This window comes from Gouania willdenowi, chromosome 16 (assembly GCF_900634775.1).
Source record: "Gouania willdenowi chromosome 16, fGouWil2.1, whole genome shotgun sequence".
NCBI classification, from domain to species: domain Eukaryota; kingdom Metazoa; phylum Chordata; class Actinopteri; order Blenniiformes; family Gobiesocidae; genus Gouania; species Gouania willdenowi.
Window position 1 is genome coordinate 20,886,433 of NC_041059.1, and position 21,925 is coordinate 20,908,357.

Below are 21,925 nucleotides of genomic sequence, written 5' to 3' on the forward strand. Positions count from 1 at the left end.
ATAGATAACAAACAATCTATACCCTTAAATATATCAGTTTGAGATTGATTTTGTGTTTTTCTCCAGGAAAAGTTATCCAGAACACAAACAACTTCGCAAGTGCACTGTCAGATTTTCTTATACCAACATAAAAATGTCATGACTACTTCAAAAAGGGTCACTCCATCAACATGTGACCTGCATGCTCATAAAATTGTCTCGTCACTTTTGATGTTCTCGGTAAAAACTAATCAAAGAACTGCACAGATGTTATATCTGCAAGCTACCGACACCCAATCATAGCTCAAGGGGTGCTCATCCACACTGGATGTAAACAACATAGATCTACATCTTTATATGTGTCCCAGAATAGGAGGACATATAGGTGGTGGTGGTGGTGCGTGTACAACTGTAGTGATCCCCAAAGTCTGGCATGCCTGGGATTCCAGAGATTCTAACCAGGGGAGCATCTTTAGTGAGGTCTTATCTCTCCCAGAAGAAGCAACACGAACACAAACTAAAGTCTGCGCTTGTAGCATGTGAGGAAACTCAAGGGCTATTAGGCTCTCACCATCTGTAACAACTTAAATATCTTTCAGAAACCAATTTGTTGATCTGTCACGTGCCAGTTACGCTGCTTTAAACATGAGCCAGAGAACGAACGGCCCTTCTGGTATTGCATGTTCTAATCACTTTAACCCAACATTAACTGTTTTCTCAAAACCTTTCAATGGCATCCTCTGCTCTGACCCAAAATAGAGATTTGAGCTTCAACATAATCTTGTAAATGTAATTTCAATAGATTTAAAAACTCATCGCATAATGCTGCTGCACTCCCCAAATTGCATTTACTTCCAGGACGTAATCTTCTGCTGATTAACGAAGCGATGCAATTAATAAATGTAATTAAAAACTACCAACATTTTTGAAGAAAACAACAGAAAAAAGTACGTATTGGCACAGCCTTCTTGTGAGTGTTACCTAAATGTATTCACATGCTTAGATAGATGAGTTTATATAATGGACAATATATGGAATCTTCTGGGTTTTTTTTTTTTGTTTACATTAAAAGGTCATTTTAAAATGCAACCTACCCAAATCCAGCAGCCAGAACTTGCATTTGTCTTCCTGCTCTGAATCCAAAGAGCAAAACGGGTTCAAAGACACCAAGGATTCAATTCCACGTGCCATGTCCAATTTCACTTTTCAGGCAAATACTTTCCCTTCATAACCTTGTCACTGGTATGACAGCTGGATTACAAAAAATGCCATTTAGAGCCTGGTTGAATGTTGTTTTCAAATATCTGCAGTCATAACGTCGCTGAAATGCAGTGGAGCGAGAGTGAAGTCCAGCGTGATGAGACGGAAAAAGTCCAATGCAGCATGAGTGTAGGATGTTTTCTCTCGTTCTGTGTATCCCTCCCTCCCTCCTCCCTCCCTCTGTGAGTGGGCTGCTGTGAGGATATTGGGCAAACCTCCACTGAGTCTCTCCTACTCCGGGGGGACGTCTGGAAACATGCACCGCATCTACTGTAATACCCTTTGAAAAAGCTCCCACACGTTTTGTGTGGGCAGACAGAATTTTTTTATTTTTTTTTTATACAGGCATCAGGATTGATGCAACATGTGCAAAATAAACACAGTTATGAAATAAACAAGAGAGCTGTAAAACCAACTGTTGGATAGGGGGGGGAAAGGGCCTCCATACGCCATAATGTGGTTGTGGAAGTGGCCTTATCAATATTCTTAAACAGATGGCTAACAACCAACTTCAAATTGCTCACTTCGTACATAGCTCATTAAATAAAACACTCCCACCATTTTTACATATTTTACAGCCAATAATGAAATACATAAATACCCTATGGAACAGCTCTCAAACTTCGCACCCCCGACTCACGTACCACTACTTCTCAATCTAGCAATACATCCAGAGGTCCTATAATATGGAATTCACTTCTTCCTCTTCTGATCAAACTTTCCCCGTGCTCATTTCAAAATTCTATCAAAAACCAACTCCTTAATAAATAACAAAACAATGGTTGCTTTTTCTTCTATTTGTTTTGCATGACTTTTGATTTTGATGTTAATGTTTTTCTCTTTCCTGTTTTCTTCTCCGTTTCAATGTTTTGCTGTCATGACGTTTTTTTATTTTGTCTTGACTTTATTTTATTATTATTAATTTTTTTTTTTTTTATCATTAGTTAAAGTCACATTTTTGACATGCCTCGAAAGTCAAGATTTCTGTTAATGTCTGTTAACTGTTGATATTAATTATGTTTCGTTGTATTTTAAACTGTGCCACATAAGAAAAATAAATTCTATCCGTACATAAATACTTTCAGCAGCCAACACATCAGTATGTGCACTCCTGTGCTGTTTTGGAAGCTAGAGATAAATGGACAGAGACGTCTCTATGTGTGGAGTACTAGGAAGTCTTCCTAAACTCTACACAGACGCTCCCCTATGAGGAGAGACACACACATGCACATTAATGAGCCCCCATTACTGAGTCCCTTCATCAATTACTTTCTAAGTGGACACACTTTGTGCTGATACAATTCCTAAGGGTGCTGAAAGTCAAACTTCAAAACTTAAAGTCCATCAATCTTATCTCTTATCTCATCTTTTGTACCATTAAACACCGGAAAACAATTCTTACATCTTGTATACTGCAGTGCCCGTCGGAAGTATGTATTCATATAGTAGGAGCTTAAGTAGAGTTGTCAATTATGGCCGAATGAGTTTGTGTTTGAAGTTTGGATGTATAAAGAGGTGTACATACTCTGTAGTGTTATAAAGGTGCAAAGTAAAATAGCGTGAGCAATTTCCCTGGTTTAATTCTACGGGACATGCGCATGATAAATTGATAAAGTTTGCACCAATGCGGCGGTTTAGGTAGAATCTGATGAAAGACACAAATTCGTACAAATAAATCTATTTATTTAGCATTTAACATTTCTTAGTGCAGGGGTGTTTATCATCCAAGGTTAGTAATTAACATACAAACAGATGTAACTTAGCGAGCAGACTGAGAAAAACTTCATCTATAAATCATGTGCGTGGCTCAGACTTCCAGAGGAAGTATGGTGTGTGTGTGTGTGTGTGTGTGTGTGTGTGTGTGTGTGTGTGTGTGTGTGTGATATGTGTGAAATATACTTTGCTAGTATATTAGTGTGAGTGTGTGAGTGCGTCTGCGGATGGAGGGTCTAACCCTCCGTCCGGTGTCACGAACTGAGTTTACCACCGTACTGAGATTGTAACCTAACCCTAACCTAATCCAATAATTTTCCGGTCGTGCGCATGTGCACGTTTGCTCATAATCAATCTCAGTACGAGGTAAACTCAGTCCGTGACACCGTTGTAACCCACGTTGATTCCATGGTGAATCTCGTGCTATGCGCACGATGGTATTTGCTCAACAAACACACACGCACACACACACACATGCAGACGGTCCTGTAATTAATAGATATCTCTCTGGTCTTAACCCTCCATCCAGTGTTATCCGTGTTGATTCCACACAAATAAGTCCAAAATAATGGATGCACAATGCGATGCGCACTCTGGCATTCGCTCCACATACACACACACACGCAGACGGTCCAGTAATTAACAGTTACACTGAGGTCGAAAGCTGAATAGGTTTAATTTCTGTCATGCTAATCCGCGTTCAAAATAAAATTTAAATAAACGTTTTGCAACACCAAATAAATCCAAAATAATGCATGCACACGCTCAACCTATGTGCAAGCAGTCAAAAAAGTTTCCGGTCAAACAGACACCGCGTCAGGGAGGAATTCGCTTCACCAACACACACACACGCATGCAGAACTTGCTTTTATAGATAGTTTGATACTGTAGATAGATAGATAGATAGATAGATAGATAATATATGTCATGTCTTAACTATCCATTATCCATGACCTTTTTTTGTGGTTTTTCTATTTTCCTCCTTCAGAAATAGATCAGGATCATCCAAATCTGAACTGCTACAGCATTTTTCTGTACGTCACCTATGTTTATTATATCAGAATTATAGAGAAAGGGGTTCTCTCATCCTTCCTTTTTTTGACTACAGCCTCCCCTGCTGTAAGGCCCTTTTTTCATTCGTTAATCTCTGTGAATCTATTGAGTAATGAAAAAAGAGTGCATTAGTACGACAGTGAAAGCCAAAGAACAAACTGAAGTAATGAGAATTAAAAGAGAAATGAGACATGAAAAAGGTAAATAGACAACTTGGGAGGTTTTCTTTTCGTGTTTTCTTTGTTTTTTTACCCAAATCAATAAGGTAATACCAAGCATCCCAACATTTTAAATACAAATGAAGCTATTTTTACAGACTACATAGAGCAAGCCATGAAAATGTTTGGATGCTCTATCACTATAGAAACAAGCAGTAGCTGCTCACCCACTCCTTCATATTCCAAAACACAAGCAGAAGCTTCTGTCAAGACACGATAACTGCAGCTGAACACTCCAACAAAGCACACGTGAAACAGAAATCTCTTCATATCAATCTCTAAGACCTGCGTATCCCGATGAAGTGCAGAAGATGGATTACATTCTGACAGACAATCAAAATCAAACAAATTCACTTCATTATCCTTTAAAAAACTTTCTTTTTTTTTTTTTTTTACAGCTAATCAACCTGGACACAGACATTTCCCAAAAAGAAAAACTGAAGACTGTTCTCTACACTAATGTATTTAGGTTTTTATTTTTCAAAATTAATTAAAATGATCAAATAGTGAAAAATTATTGCAATACAAACTCATTTATTTGAACATTTGTAAGCAAAAGTAGTAGGTGGCAATAGATAGCATAAGGCTACACTGCATTGTAAATCATGTAAGGTTGGCTGAGGCTTAGAAAAGAAAAACAGGTGCTTGAAGATGACGTGGAAAAGTCATGATTTTAGGTTAATGGTTCATTTTGACTCTATAGCTAGTCATGTCATATGTAGGTTCTTAGTTTAGGTTTCGTCATGTGTCCTGTTCGTTCTTATCTCTCAGTTTTGTCTTTGGTAATGGTTTCTCTTGTCTTTTCTTTCAGGTATTCCTGCTCATGTCATCACTCCCAGTCTGGTCAGTAAGTGTGTGTTGATTAGGCTCCTCCCTCCTGTTTCTCACCCAGGTGTGCCTCATTCCCCTAATTGCCCTGAGCCCTCCTCTCCTCACTGTTTAGATGAGTGTTACCTATATTTTAACCTTAAACATGAGATGATAGCACAAATAAATAAAATAATTAAAAAAATAAGAAGACCCTGAAAAATTACCTCAATAAATCCAATAAAAACAAAGTATGTATTTAGGTGCTTGTATCAGAGACTTTAGATGCAGGCTGAGATAATCTGATACTGGTTTTTTTTTTTTTTTTGCTGATATCAGACCAATATACTTTATGATTTTGAGTTTGATGCTTAAGTAAAGTGTGGTAATCTACTCCTGCCTCCTACAATCTCTGCATGTGAGTCCAACAATGTATCTTCAACAAACCCAAAAACGAACCACTGAGTTGCTGATCTGGCACAAAACGATTTATGTATCTTTCTTTTTCTCTTTTGCTGTTAGCTGTTTCATTATGTTCAAATTGTTTCCTTCGTTTAGCATAAATATCCCGCACACGGTGTGGGTAGGTGTGTGGGCCACACCACCTAGCAGAATTCTGCACCCATCTACAATCCTTTATTATCATTACTTCTAGGGATGTCCCGATACAACTTTTTCATTTCCAATATGATACCGATATTGCAGCCTTGCGTATCGGCCGATACCGATATTGATCCGATATCAGCATGAATCATACATACTTTTATTACTTATTTTGTAGTGTGGAATGTTAGAAAAGGCTTGATCAAGTGATGTTACTCAAACAGAGAACAATAGTCGGTGTGAGAAAAACTGACCCATTTATTATTAACCAATTGGTTACATACATTTTAACCTTCAACCTCATATCTACAGTATTCTAAAATTGAATAAAACAAATAAAAAATGAATTGGGAAAAAAATTAAATAAAAATAAAAAATCGGAAATTTGAATCCGATTGCCGATATTCGTTTTCAGGCTGATATCGGACCGATATTTGATATCGATATCGGATCGGGATACCCCTAAATGAATTACTTCAGTGATTGTAACAAGATTTTAAATAGCCTATTCTGGCCATCAGGCTATTGGCTAGAGGAAATACACACCCACATATACTGTACATACATACATACACATATGATGTATGTGTGTTCAATCAAGACAGCACAGTAAGTTCGCCACAGATTGCCCACCAGTCCAATACAAGGCCAACACGTTGGGTAAGAAAACCATAAGCCAACCTCAGTCTTCAGAACTATTTTTTTTAAAAATAAACACATCACAATGTTCCCGCGTTTAAAATACAAATGAGTTAATCTTTACAAACCTAAACTAACCCTTGGAGCCAAAGATAAAAACTCACAGGGGATATATTCCAATCTTTCATTTTATTTATTTATATATGTGTGTAATTTGACACTAACAAAAGGTGGAAATTCAACTGCTTATATAAAAATGTGCCCAACATTAGGCCTACAAGGAAGTTTTTCTACTGTCATTGTACGTTTTCATTTACTGGCCATGGGCCCAAACCATTTGTTTGCCTGGCCTGTCTTGCATGCCTGAGCACCTGCAAAGTGCTTTCCAATATGATTCAAGTCACCTGGGCCAACGTACAACAAAAGCCGCTTCAATGCATGACATAGCACACAGACTGATAACAATGATACGTTCACAACAAACCAAAACAAATCTCTTGTGAAATGATACATCTTATTTTATTTTTTTTAGCTTGGAGAATGTTAATGTTTTTCTGGTATCACGAAGAATATGATCCAGCAGTTTTTAGAGGAGCCAGAATTACAGGGATAACACAATGTAGAAAAGAAATCATGGGAACCACTCTATTAATTTCTTTTATGAAGTGTGACATCATATCCTCCAGGATTGCCCCCTCCCAATGCCAACATATGCTTTATTAATGCCGCAGTCTGAGGGCATGCTGTATCAGGTTTGCTGTTGTTAACATTGTAATGAATGAGAGGGCTTAAATTATTTTAATAATAATAATTCAAGACAGACATCCTTTAAAATGTGCTTTTCACAGTTGCATAGCAACTCCTGAAAATGCTTGTTTTTATGTTGCAGAGCAGTTGCTAGAAAAGCAAAAGGATCTGCAGATCATTATGCTGTAAAAACAACATTCACTAAGAATTACTGGTCGTGTTCCAAGAATTTTTATGGCCACATGGAAAACAGGACTCTCACTGTTTCACAATGTGAAAATAGTGCTCCAAAAATGTGATTGTACCAATTTTTATATATAGTGTATGTACTGTGTAAATTTATGTTCCTACCTTTGTGGTTAAAGAGCCCCTCCATCTCCATGGAAGACCTGGAGTGAGCGATACACAGCATGGAGCAAGGCACGATGCCCTCCTGAGCAGGAGAGCGGTCCGTAGTCCGCACCAGGCACCAATCGGGTTTGTCATGGAGGCGCTCCAGGACCTCCACAGTCTGGCCTCGGCGTACTGTCAGCTCCCCGTTGCTTCCACCATTACTGGCCACAAAGTCGTGGATCACCACTGTCAACTCACACCCACCGGAGAGCTGAGACATGAGACAAAAACAAAATAAATGAGATTACTTTCTCCTTTCAACATCAGGAAAACAAACACACTTCTTGTTGCGTCAAAACCAGATGTTACATTTTTAAAACCTTTGTTTTTACTGATAAATTGAACACAAACAATCTTCATTGAAACATTATGTTTGGGTGGAATTCATAGTAGAAGTGAGACGTAGGCTTTGATGCTTTACAGTGATATTGTGGACACTAAATAAACTTATCCATCACAGAATTCTGGAATAGTTTGCCAATGGAAATTAAAGAGTGTACAAAGATCAAGCAATTTAAAAGAAAATATAAAGAAAGACAATTTTGAAAGTGTGGTTTTTTTTGTGTATACTGGTGATCAAAATCATATAAAGAAATGTAATTTATTAACAGCAGCAATGACTGGAAAACAGGATACTGAAAATGCATTATTTGTAAGTGCAATGTAGGAAAAGGGGTGGGACTAATATATTTATACTTCCACCCACTCCCTTGCAAACACAAAAAGTATGTGTATGCGGTAATATGTGTTTTTTTTCTAGATAGAGGCCATCTGCATCAAATCTTTTGTTTATTTTAATATTTGTTCTTGCATTTGTTTGAAATAAAACAATATATATCAAGAATGCACTTTAGAAACCAGTGAATAATAAAAGTTTGGGAAACACTTTACTTAAAGTTTTATACATAGGGCTGACATTACGCTGTCATTATTATGACACGGCACCTGTCATTAGCATGATGCTGTCATTAAGTGTAGTTCATTACCCTAACCCTTCGTTACCCTAAACCCCAACCCTAATCCTACCTAAACCCACTTGATCCCTCCACCTAACCCAAAACATTCCCAAAACAATTGCGCGAAAGGTGTATTATTTTAACGAACACTTAATGACACCTTATTCATGTTAATGACAGATAATAACAGCATAATGTCAGCCTAATGTATAAAACTTAATGTAAAGACTTAATAAACTTTATTACTTATTCATTTCAGTAAAAAAGAGTCGCTAAATGCTTGTTCATGTGGATCTTGTTGGGTTCTTTCTTTCTTACTATGAACTATTTATATTTTGATAATATTTTGTTCAGCACTTTGAGATGACGTTGTAGTATTTTGCTCTATATAAATAAAGTTGAATTGAATTGAATTGAAAATATTTATATAAACTTTAAGCCTTCATATACACAGAATATCCCGTCATACGTGGGCATCAGCATTTTTGAGATTTCAGCCAATCAGCATTCACATAATATAATGACGTAACTTCAGAAATAGCAGCATTCAGATGCCACTATTAGCAATCTTACTACGAATCTCCACATGACTTCCATCTGAACAAAGAAGACACCATAACATGTGGAAGTCTACGCTATGATCGGATGCCTTTAACCTCATCAAACAAGTTGGAGTTACGTGACTGGCGCACACTTTTGAGGAATCACTACGCCACACTTTGTCTAACAAGTCGACTTACAGCAGCGCACGTTTGAAGTGCTTTTCATTGCATATGCAGTAGGAGTGTACACACGTACACACGTACTGACACAAACACGCTAAGCCAGGAATCCATCCACTAAGAGCAAAGCTCGAACACAGGAGGTAGAAATGACATCCAGCGCTAACACAAAACTCAAAAACCAAATGCCTGTAAAAAAATAAATAAATAAATACTAATGCATAACGCAAACTTGATATAAAGAAGACAACTTTACGATAAATAGCTAAACTGAACTTAACCCTAGTACTTCGTAGTAGACATGGAGCAAAATAACACTGTGATGATCTGACTACGTCCTGATGCGCGTGTTCATAAAAAACATGTTTAAATGTGGAAAAACAGACATAAGGGAAGAGTGGATTTGTCATTTCTCAGACACTATGTTCACACTCTTCTTCACACACTGAACAAACAGGTGTACGTTGCTGTTACTGTTGTTGTAACTGATTTACTCTTTCAACCAATTGCCAATACATATCATTTTGCACAGATTTTGCACAAACATACAGTCACAATATACATCACCAGCTTTATCAACAAAACATCTATAACTCTTCTACTCTATGCTAAAATAATGCACAAAATACTTCTCCTGTCATTCTCACAGCGTTGCTATAACAGCAGGTAAAAAGAGTAAATAACCACACAGCATTACGCAATGAATTGGTCATAGTGGCAAACGTTCACACGTTTCGTGCCAAGCAGCAGTGGCCGCTCGTGTGCTCCTTCGTTTTAGTATTTCTCTGTCACTCACAAACACATCTGCTGAGGACCGTCATTGAAAACATACCCTTTGGTAGTGCGGCAGAGCCAGAGAGCTAAGGAGCTGAGAAACAGGATGAAAGCGTCTCTCTTCCAGCCTGTTCATTGCTCTCCACTCCCTCATTGTGACACAAGTTAGAAAAAAACAGGATAAAAACACCAAAAAAGTTGTTTGATTCTGCTAAAAAAAAAAAAAAAATCCGAATCAGGATGTCTGGAAAAAGAAAAGGACTATGTGCCCCACTGGCTGCTGGGAAGTGTTCGAGCCTCAGGTTAAACCTGCAAATGTTCACCCTGAAGTGGAGCATTTAATCCATTTCTATCCATTTTTTTTTTTTTTTTACCCACAATGGTTTTCAAAAGTCATCAAACAGTCCATAAGCAATTCCGCAGTAGACGCAAAGCGTTGGATGGATAGCTGAGAGGACCTAGAACTCTGTGCTCCCCTGTCTGGCATACAGACCAGCATCCTCTGTGAAGAGAGCGTAGGAGGAAGACGCCGCTCACACACAAGTCACTCACTAAAGCAGAGACACACACAGGAACCTGGGCGCGCCGCACACACAGTCACATGAGGCAACACAAACACACTTCTGTCACCGGCCCTTGAATGAGACGTCTTATAAAGTCCCCACCGAGGAAAAGAGACAGAGAGATGCTTTGAAAATGGGGAAAATGGGATGTTAATTTGGTTTTGCACGTGCATGATATTTATGCAAGAGGGCATGTCCTCCAATGAAAGTGCAATAGGTTATAAATGTGGTTTATAGCATAAAATAATAACAATAAATTACATTGATTACAGTAAGTCTAAAATCCAACAGTACATCTAAAACAGTGGTTCTCAAACTTTTTTGGCTCAACTACTCCCTTTTTCTTATTTCTGAATCCAACTACCCCCTTTGTCCGACTACAACTTTTTGCTAAGACTATTATGAAACAACTATAAAGCATAATGATGGAATGAATGAGTGATAACACACATTTTAAAGAAACCAATTTTGTAAATAAGTGAAAGTTTTTATCATTAACGGCCATTTTCCTCCTGACGTGGGACCAAGACTTATCCTTGTATTTTCAGTTCATGTTCTAATCAAAATGTGTTTTTGGTGTCATTTTGTGTATTTTATTTTTCAGTATATTTTTGACTTATTTTATGTGTTTTTGTGTGTAAATTATTCTCTCTCAGTGTGTGCGTGTGTGTTTTTAATGTCGGTTTGTTGTTTTTCATGCCGTTTTGTAGGTTCTTCTGTTATTTTTAACTTGTATGTTCCTCTGTTATTTTTTAACTCTTAGTGTGTGTGTGTGTTTTGGTGTCATTTTGTGTATTTTATTGTTGTTTGCTGTTTTTTTTTTGTTATTCAATATATTTATCTTGTTTTGTGTGTTTGTTGTCATTTTGTGAATTGCTGGTAATATTTAGTATTATTATCTTTTTTAACTAAAAATAAACATTACAAAACCCCATATTTGTAATGCATCATTCATTCGTTAATTTTCCCCTCTCTGTCTCTCTCCAGTATCCCCTGTAGTGCCATCACGTACCCCTAGGGGTACACGTACCCCTTTTTTGAAACCGTACTCTAGAAGAAGACACAAACTATCTGCATCTGAATTCACCACACGGTCTGAACAGAGGAAAATCCAAATGAGGTGTGAAAAGAATGACCTCACTTGAGAGCTAAAGCCGCTCAGGTTTATAATTAGTACAACATAAGAGCACAGAGAGATTTTAAAAACCATGCACTATGTGTGTGTTAGCTTTACAGTTTATCATACTGAGCGTAGGAGGACAAGCCTTCTGTGCTGCTATTACTAGATATAACCAGATCCCAACGTCCGTCACTCCCTTCTTGGTTACCAAGGAGCCAACTTTTTTTTTTTTTGTTGCATTTTTCTTTTCTATCACGCACATGCACACATTAACAAACACACAAGCTGCTTTAGTGCTCTGTCAGATGGGCTGTTTCATGCTCCTAACACAGACATTTTCACAGAAAATCAAACTGCGTGAAGGAGCTGTGGAGGTTTAAATATGTATGACATAACAGTAAAAAAGATCCAAGGGTTTGAGAAACAAGAATTCACACCGAGTTTGATGAAACCAGTAACTTAAAAGAAAGGGATTTTTCTCATTGTTTGTTGCAGCAGCTGACTTTTCATATTTTGCTGTTTGAAGATTTTGTTATGTAGTGATAGCGAATGTTGTGATGTACAGATTCTACATAGCTGTCTTTTAAGCTACAATATTACAGGTTCAAGCACACCAAAGTCCAGATAGTTTTCAGTAGTTTTCTGGTACTCAGGCTTGGTGATCAATGATTTATATTTGGTTAAAGGAAGGTAAATCACCGTAGGAGTTGATATGTGTCTGTCCCTTTAAGGATCTGCCTGCAATAGATTTCTTTACAGGCCTTGTTTTTCAGTTTTTAGTGTTTATTTTTTTCTTCTTCTTAATTTCAAGTATGGCCACGATTCCCTATTTTTTCTGTTTTGTCGACAACCCAAGTTTGGTATTATTAATACAACCTGCAGTCCTCATTTTTAGTAACTTCTATCTATTAGTAACTTCTAAATTTAGTTCTATCTGCAATGTTGTTGCTAAATTAGCGACGCAAAAAGCATTAGCAGCATTAGCAGTCAGTTAGTGTAGCCACGTTGGTACCTTATCACTGTCCAGTGTATTCTGGGAAGTGCGTGAGGCGATGGAGATGGTGTCCGGCTGGCTGCTGGCATCACCCTGGCTGTCCAAATCCTCTCCATCCCTACAAACATGAATTATAAACGCAGTTAATAAATACTAAGGGAAAAGCATTTAACCATGTACAATGGTTAGTCACTATGGAGGACGAGAAGTGCCACAATTAAATAAATAAATACACCGTACATTGATGAATTAAAAGTGTCAATAATTAATTAAATCCATTTTACATTTCATTTTCATTCTGAAAAGTATGAAGTATACATATTTCACTATTTATTTATTTCGTTGTCTGGTGTTGCAGCACTTCATGAATTACTTCTATCTGTCAAACTCGCTCGTCAAAGTCTGTGGGGGCGGGGTTAACATCAATCCAAACCAGACCTCGCTGAGAATGTAGAAGCATTAATATAGCACAAAACCAACAGATTGTATAGCGCCACCCAGTGTATCAGAATAATGTTTGTTAGCTCTGCCTCAATCCATTGTCAGGGATTGATTTAGCTTGACTTGATGTGCAGGTAAAACCAATCAAGTGTTAGGAAACCGCCCCCACAGACTTTGATGAAAGACTTTGACAGATTAAATTAATTCATGAAGTGCTGCAATACGACAAACATACAAACAATTAACATGACAAACATACATGATAGAATAAAACAAATCAAGACAACAATAACAATAAGTTGACACACTAGGGAAAAAAATAAATAAACAGAAAACAAAAAAAGCATAAAAACATGACAGCTCACTGCTAAAGCTCACCGTCTGCCTTTATGTTTAGCAGTGGTAGCTTTAGGGATGTGAATGGGTTCTTTCAGGGCTCCACGCAGGTGGACCGTTCGCTCTTGGATGACCTCCCGGATGTGTTTGATCCAATCCTGCTTGTTCTCGATGCTCGACGCCTAAAAAAAAAAAACAAAAAAAACCCCAAAAAACTCAATCAGTTAAATGTAAATGTGACACTTTCATTTATGGTTCGAATGATCGCATCTTGGTAAAGATAATAAGAGCTAGTCAGGCTCCATAATCAAGTCTATCTAAATAAATACAGTTCAGTCTGATACTTTTTCCATTTCTTTGCAGTTTTCTGACTCACATCGTTGTTTTTAGACACAATGTGTTTTGCGATACAAATATCCCACCAAACCATGATTAAAATACTTTGTGCTTAATTACATAAAAGCCCAATTGAAACTTCAGCTAATAACCATCGTCTTGCACTCAGCTCCAAGGCAGAAGAGGAGTTGTGTTGTATAAGAGGCAGTTAGAAATGATCATTCCAAATTACATAATAGCTACATATCAAACACGTCCACTCCATATCGTAACACATGCTGGAATGTCTTCGCCTTCACAAACCTAATACACAATCCCAGTTTCACACGCTCACATATACGCACATCATGCATAAAACATTGCCTCTGACTCACAGCATTAGCGATCACCAAGTAGCTTCAGAGTTTGGATAACGACGCGTCATCCACAATGCAAATGCATCTATGTGATGATTGAATAAGTAGCAGAAAAGTAACACTCCACCCACTCACAGACGCTGAACTTTCTTGGCTGCACAAAGGAAGCTAAGCAGGATTTGGTGAGGGTGGAGACATGAAGTGAATCTTCTTTTCATGCAAACACATTAACCATGGCTAAAATAAGAAAATCATATTGGGTCTGTTTCAGACTTATTGTCGTGCCAGAGAAGAGATGGCGAAGGAAGCTAGAATTTTTTACACGAGAAAAATATATAACTACCGGTAGCTCAATCTAATTTTAATCAGAAAATCTCATTGTTTTTGAAAAGGAAAATACTGTAGCAAAATGAATAACTGAAAATACCTTGAGCACAATCTTGTTGTCCGAGGTTGGCGTCCTGCCCACCCAGAGTGCAAATTTACAAGGATCACCCTCCACGTGTTCTGTTACTCCAAGCTCTGATGTCTGAGGATGGAAAAACAGCAAAATTATACGATACTGTGCGCACAGTGGCCCTCATTCATCATCCGTATACTTTCAGATCTGAGCGTACGACGTGCATTAGACCAAATTCACGCAAGCTTCGGTATTTATCAATTCTGACGTGAGCGTACGCTACGATCAGATCTCACGTCAGGTCTGACCTGTACGATAATCTGAGTGTGTGGATCTGTGCTGCAGCAAAGCAAAATTGGACTGAAAATTAAGTATTAAACAAACCTCAGCTGTTATTTAAACATAAGCAGATACACTTTCAGATCAGATCAAAACCAATTATTAAAACAAAATGAAAGGGAATTTAAAAAGCTTACGTTATCACTGAGGCTTTTTAAAGGATTTGTTAATTTCTTTTAATGTGTTATTTATTGCTTCCGGCGTGCTGACAACTGAGACCGATAAACAACATATTTCTGTGAGTCTTTGCCCTAATGAGATTTTGTCGCCAGCCTGACTCGTCTACTTTTTCTTGACCAAAATGTAAAGAATTGTCTTGATCAAATCAAGCACGGATTTACGCTTTTACGCTGTAAAAGCCATTATTAGGCATTGGTTAAGTTAGTTATTGAGAATTTAATTAAAATCTCAGCCCGAGTCCATTCCAATATGGAAATGCTGTTCAGTGCCTCCGTTATTCCCTTCCACAGAGCATTTAAAATGAGCTCCTTTAATTCCAGTTTCCACACGACCAAAAAGAACATCTTTGTTTTTCTTCACCTCAGCTGTGAGAGTGTTGATTTTCATCTGGGAAATGTTTATTTCCTTGACAGTGTTTGTTTTACCTCAGTGGGTGGGGCCTTGGACCAAGAATATTTATTTTAAAATAATACAACATGTTAATGTCGATCAAGTTCGCATTTATCAACACCCGATCATTTGTTGGCTGGGATTGGTCAAATACAAATGTTTCATAAATCACACGTTGGTCCTGTCGTACGACCAAATGTGCACTCTGATTTGCACCCGTTTTCCTGCAATACTGATAAATGAGCACCAAAGTGTAGCCTACATCTGTCTAGGAAGACCTGCAATGTCAAATGAGACAATGCACTGAACAGAAAGGCTTCTTACAAAGAGCTTGCTCTTGTAGAGGTATTTGCTGCGCCCATTGGAGTCTTTCACTTCTTTGCTGAAGACGAGAGACATCTCAAAGAGGAAAAGGTGTCGATCGCGACCCTTACGAATAAGAGTCTTGGGATCCCAAACTTGGAAAGACTCTTGGAGTATCAGCTCGCCTTGGGAATCAATGTTTCCATCAAACCCTGAGGAAATCAAAGGAAAGCAAAGATTTTTAGTGGTTTTTTATGTGTACCAGGCAAATAGATGTAAAGGGATCTTGAATATTTCTGAATCTCAGTCGAGCAATGATGACTCAGAGTAATGGCCTCAAAGACACCATAATTGACAGCAAAATGCTGCAGTTTGTCTACTTTTACAAAAGTATACCTTTCTACCATTGATTTAAAAACCCTGTTCTAACATTATAAAAGTGTGTAACAGTACTAACCTCCCTTAAAGCAGAACTAAGTAACTTTTTCACCTTAATAAATCCTTCTCATAGTCCCTGTGAGGGTAATACAAGTGTTTATGGGGAGTTTGGGGGGTCTTTCATCTCTCCCTGCTGTCTCTTGCCAGTAAACCGCACTTTCCTGCCTCCGACCCGATGGCAAGACGTACTGCTTCACGGCAGCCCAATACAAACTAATGCTAGATTATGACCAGCCCTGTGGCTGCACACAGTTGTCTACAAATTCACTTTTCTCAAACTCATATCATGGCACAGCCAGCAAAAAAGGCAGAGAAGACCTTTGTCCGAGGAATGGAACAACTCCATGCAGTGACAGCTCAGCAGCAACACACTCGCGGCAACAGGCACGCACGCACACACACTCACAACCCAGCGCTCCATCAGGCAGCACACACACAAATATCCATCCATTCACCCATCCATTTTCAGAGCCGCTTTGTCAGCACACAAACAAACACATCACACACATTTCCACACTCCCTTCCGTATTACTCCCACATCATTCATTTATTTCACTTGTCTCTCTTCCTCATACTGTTCACATGGTCACATGGGACTATATGTGTGAAAGCACCCCTAGTGTCACTGTTGTACTAGGATTTTTCAGTGATTGGTTGCTACCGTCTTGGGAGAGCAAAGGTGCTTATGTAGCTGTGGGGTGGGGCAGGAGGCGGGGAGTGTGGAGTTTTTATGACAGTGACATAACCAAAAGAGACCTTTAGGGGGAGCGCTAAGCACAAGTTACTTAGTTCTGCTTTAACCCTCTAGTCGTTGTAAAAGGCTAGCAAATTAAATTGAATTCAAATATTTTAAAGAAATAGTGACTTGATGGCATTATAAAAATGTATTTATGTAATTACGAAGGGCGAGTTTGTGTGTGTGTGTTTTCACACACCGTCCATCATTGACAGGTGCATGGCATCGTTGGCTCTCTTTGGAACGCTCAGCATCACTTCAAGGCCGTCCTTAATCTCACCTTTACCCTCCTCACAGCATGTCAACAATTCCTACACAACGCACACACACACACGCACACACACACACACACACACACACACACACACACACACACACACACACAATAATACAATTCAAAATACAATAAACACAGGAAATGATTGCGTTTTAGTTGATATTGTTGGTTTTGGAGTGAATTTAAAGCATGTTATACCTTAAGAAGCAGCTGGTATTTTGTGATTCTTTGAACTGGTTTGATCAGGTATGAGGATATTGAGTTAGCGAGACGATGCCTTTGTTGGATTTCCTGTGAACAATTAAAAAAAAAGAAAGTAAAATCTCACACAACTGAAGACGGCAAATTCCAAAACAGGAATTGATGCTCTCACTGCTCTTAGAAAATGTCATGAATCACGATGAAAGATTTGGAATGAAACACCTCAAATCTAAACCCTAAACTATAAATCATCCTAATTGCGGCTCAACTTACATCAAAGTAGTGACCAGCGTGTTCCAGGATGAGCTGGGTTGAGTCTGGCTTGTTCTTACAATAGTTCACGTACATCTGGAACTTGTCCGCCTTACATGGAGAGAAAACATTAGGGTTTCACTTTGTTGTACACATATTCTACAGGCAAAAGTTTAGAAAAATTAAAAGAACATCAAACTGTGCAGGTATTTACAAAGCATCCTAAGTAGCTCTTCGTGATGTCCCTCTTAGAAAAATCTTAGAATTCCTCAAATTTTAAGATTTTTCTTAGACTTTTTCCTAGTTGGGATAAAAGTAATTCACAAAACATCTTAGGCCCTAAGGTGAACAACTGTTGGGAGAAGTGAGGAGGACTTTTAAGAAGTCTAAAAGTGTCAGAAACAGAGAGAAAGAAAGAGATATTCTCTGTATCTTTAACGACAGTGATTTAATAAAATGATATTTGTTGTTGTCGTTGTTTTTTTTCATTCCATCCACCAAGTCCCATTCTTTGTATTGTTTGAAACTATAACTTTGAAACAATAAAACTATTCTGATTTGATTAACAGGGCCAGCAATCACAGTAATCACTGACAGCTGTGTCTGCTCCACCATTATTATCAAGTACACAAAGCGGTAAAATTAGCAATGTGGACAGTTAACTACAATAAGTAAATCAATATAATAATCGGCACATGAACAAGGTTCAAACATGTTATGATGTGTACAAATGAATTTGATTTTGCTGAATGAAATTAATTTCATGATTACAAATTTCTTACTGCAGTCCAAGTATGATGAGTTGATGTTATTCTCCATCCATTACTCAGAGCACAGAGTGTTTTTTTCCCCCTTTCTCTAACAACCAATCACAGCTTTTAGCAGACAGCATCATACGTAGCAACAGGGTCAACCACACCTCCTCACTAAGATAAACATCACTGTAAACTCTTGGCTCTCAGACACTTCCTAAATCACTTTTGAGCTAATATTCCTTGCTGGGAATTTTTAGGCTAAGTTAGGAACTCTGTGAGGGGACTCTGAGAAGCTTCATGAATACGGGCACTGGAGTGTAGTGTGAAATAAATTCCAAGATAAAGAAAAAGTCACGTGTTCTCACCCAGGTTACAAAACAATGGCCAACATCCTCGGGGAGCTGTTCGTACTTCTCCAACTCCTTCAGGAAGATACTATACAAAGATGAACAGACTTTAAATACCAAACACGTACTGTATAAAGTATGATTAATAAAATATGACGAGGGACAAAGTGGAATATGTCACTGACTTGTGATGGAACTCATAGAGGTCCTGCATGTTCCCAAAGATGATGTGCTCTTTGTTGACAATGCCAGGAGGAATCTCCTCCACACCACTGGTCATTTCCCACAGATAGGTCTGCACAAGGACACATTACACAGTGAGGAATGCAACAAAAAAACACAAGAAGACATTAAAGAGGATTGGCAACATTTTAAAATTAGGATGGAAACACTCACATCCATACACTCCCGAAGGTCTCTGACATAGGCTTTCTCAGTTTGAATCAGCTCAGCCATTATAAATCTGAAAAAAAAAACAGAGAGAGAAAAACATGAAGGTTAAAATGTGTTGAAGTGAAATAACTAACGCAATTATAATGTACATTTTTTTTTAAAGAAAATCAAAAACAACACAGTATTCATGTATTAAAATATATTAAAGGAAAAATGCAGTTGAGATTCTCAGAACTAAAGCCTGTGGTTTTGCTGAATTTGTCTGTCCATCCATCCATCCATGAGTAAAATAAATATGTAAATCTTGTGTATGCATCCATGTTTTGCACTGGGAACTCATTTTAGCTTTTGTTAATTTTACAGTTAAAAATAAATATCAAATCCTTTCCAAACTTGCTATTGCATCACTGTAAATAAATGTACAAATTGTGCTTTTTTTGCTCTTTTTATTCCCTTTCCTTAAAATTTAGAAATAGTAACGTGCACGAAATGAAACCATCATGTGCTCCAGGGGGTTTCTGCTAACCGCTCTCCTTGCTTTAGCCTTTAGCTAGGGCTCAGGGAAGGTCAGGGAGGAGTGCTCTCCCTACCTCCTGCTTTCCACATAAGCTTGCGGAAACGGCAAGGAGGTCCCAGAACAGACCCATACCACCAAATATACAATAGCATGCATATCCACGTAGCACATTTATTGTAAATAAATCATTCATTTTGACTAAAGCCGTCCTGACTGAACTATAATCAACCTCTTTTTTTTTAACACACATTTCTGCCACAAACTGCAAACAAAGTGTGTGTGCTGCTCATACTCTTTCCGTCGTGCCGATTTCCTCTTCTCCTCATTGAGCTCGTGTGCAGCATCTCTCAACTTGACCTCTATTCCTGGAGCGCTGGCTGGGATGATGTCCAACTGCAGCTCTTTACTCTGAAATCACACAGGAAGGTGATTTCATCATATTCCCATTGTTATGGAATGCTTTGTCAGCATATTAACCAGGGTTGGGTCTTCAATTATCCATGTTCAATTACAACTCCAATACAATTACATTGAAAAGCATTTTTTTCCAATTACAATTATTAATATTTCTCCCCTGAAATCAATTACAATTGCGTTCTCCATTACTAAACTTCAACTGCAATTAATCACAAATACCGAGCCTTTAAAAAAATAAGCTCATAAAACTTGACATTTGTCTTGTGTTAGCTTTCTGTTAGCATCTCTAATGATAACGGGTCAGTTTTGAGCCATGTCTGCAATCAGCTGTAGAATGCACTAAAACATATGATCCAGCATCTCATTAGTTTCTCATCTCTTGGTTACCTTTTTAGGATTCCTAATCAATGAAAATATTGGTAATTAATATTTTTTTGTGGGCGTCTGAGCCTTTTTTCTCTCAGTTTAGCCCTTGATTTTTTTAAATATTAAAATGATCCTCTAGAGAAGTGACAGGTAAACTTGATATGAAACATATTTTAATAACTGGTAACTTTGTATGTGTAAGCCATAGAACTGTAACATGATTCCCCATTTTGCATTTAATTACATTGTAATTGACAGTTTTTTTTTAATAAAATGTTCATGACAATTACAATTACAAAGTCAATTATCTGAACTCAATTCCAATTCAACTACGATCACAACATCAACATATTTTTTCAATCATAATTACATCATAATAGTAATTAATTACCAATTAACCCTGCTATTAGCTCATGGTAGTTCACAAACAATAAATGGAAGAGTTTATCATTATATCTGGTGACGTGTTAAAGCCTTTTTCGATATCGTCGATGAGAAACTCACAGCCTTGTTAGAGTCTGAAGATATGCCAAGCGCCGTTTCCAGGCAGGTTCGATATTTGTCCATGCGGAGAGAGAAGTCCCTGTAGCGCTTGTCCACTGAGGACACCCATTTCTTTATCTCCAGTGCATGGGCGTGGCCTTTGTCACAAAACCCGTCCGCCAGCTGGATCAACAGCTTTACCCGTTCTTTGGTTTGCTGTGAATAGGGAGACATTTGGGAGGGAACAGACAGAGGTGACCACAGAGAGACAGGAGCGGTAAAAGGTAGATGGGAGAGATAGAAACACAGGGTTAGAATCCAGTGTTGTGCTGCTTGAACGGACACAATGGCTCGCTCTCTGACACAATAACAGTGTCACAGAAAAAAGAAACGAGGACAATACACAGCACTAGGAATGGGCCTCACAGCAGAGAGCACGACTGTGCAAACATACAGGTCAGTGACACAGAAAGCAGCGCTATTACAAGGCATTCACACACTCTAGATGCCCAAACAGACACACACATACCTTTGCTGTAATCTGGAAGTCTTCGTGCTCCTTCAGTAGCTCCTGTGTGTGGTGAATGCTGGACCCAGTGGATGTGTGTGTGGACAGGTAAAACTCCCCAGTGTCATGGATCCACTCCAGGGCCTGAAACACAACCAAACTCACATGAATACACAAAAGCTGCAGGAAGGTCGGAAACCCTGGGGGATCTAGACCTGGAAACAGCTGAACGTAAAGCAGAACATACAGAAAAAAGTATCTGAAGTTTATGAAGGTGTGGGAAACACTAATGAACTGTCTAATGCTTAAAAAACATGTTTTTTTTCTAATGCTGTTAGCTTCACAACATGCAAATGCACAAAAAAATGTATGTGCACTTTTGAGTTTTGAACATCTTCTATTGTAATTTCTATTGATTGTGTTCTCTTTCAAAGGTGAAACTTTGGCATCAAGCAATGGCAGAATAAGTCCTTTAAAACTATTAGAACAAAAATAATTTTGACCAGGAAATATAGCCTAAATAACCCTTGTCATAGAAGCATGTATTTTGTTTATGTAATTGTATTGTATTGCGTGAGTTGCATGCTAAGTAAGCCAACCACCACAAGAGGGA

The 21,925-nt window shown here is 38.1% G+C and overlaps 1 protein-coding gene across 1 annotated transcript in view; it reads right to left on the reverse strand.

Annotated features, from left to right (window-relative positions):
- triob (trio Rho guanine nucleotide exchange factor b) overlaps positions 1–21,925 on the reverse strand; it is a 123,269-nt gene that overhangs the window by 23,716 nt on the left and 77,628 nt on the right. The window contains 14 exon segments of the mRNA XM_028470258.1: positions 7,371–7,623; positions 12,560–12,659; positions 13,361–13,500; positions 14,438–14,539; positions 15,644–15,834; positions 16,996–17,107; positions 17,272–17,364; positions 17,548–17,637; positions 18,647–18,716; positions 18,814–18,923; positions 19,025–19,091; positions 19,831–19,946; positions 20,826–21,020; positions 21,334–21,456. Coding sequence (XP_028326059.1) covers positions 7,371–7,623; positions 12,560–12,659; positions 13,361–13,500; positions 14,438–14,539; positions 15,644–15,834; positions 16,996–17,107; positions 17,272–17,364; positions 17,548–17,637; positions 18,647–18,716; positions 18,814–18,923; positions 19,025–19,091; positions 19,831–19,946; positions 20,826–21,020; positions 21,334–21,456 — 1,762 coding nt within the window.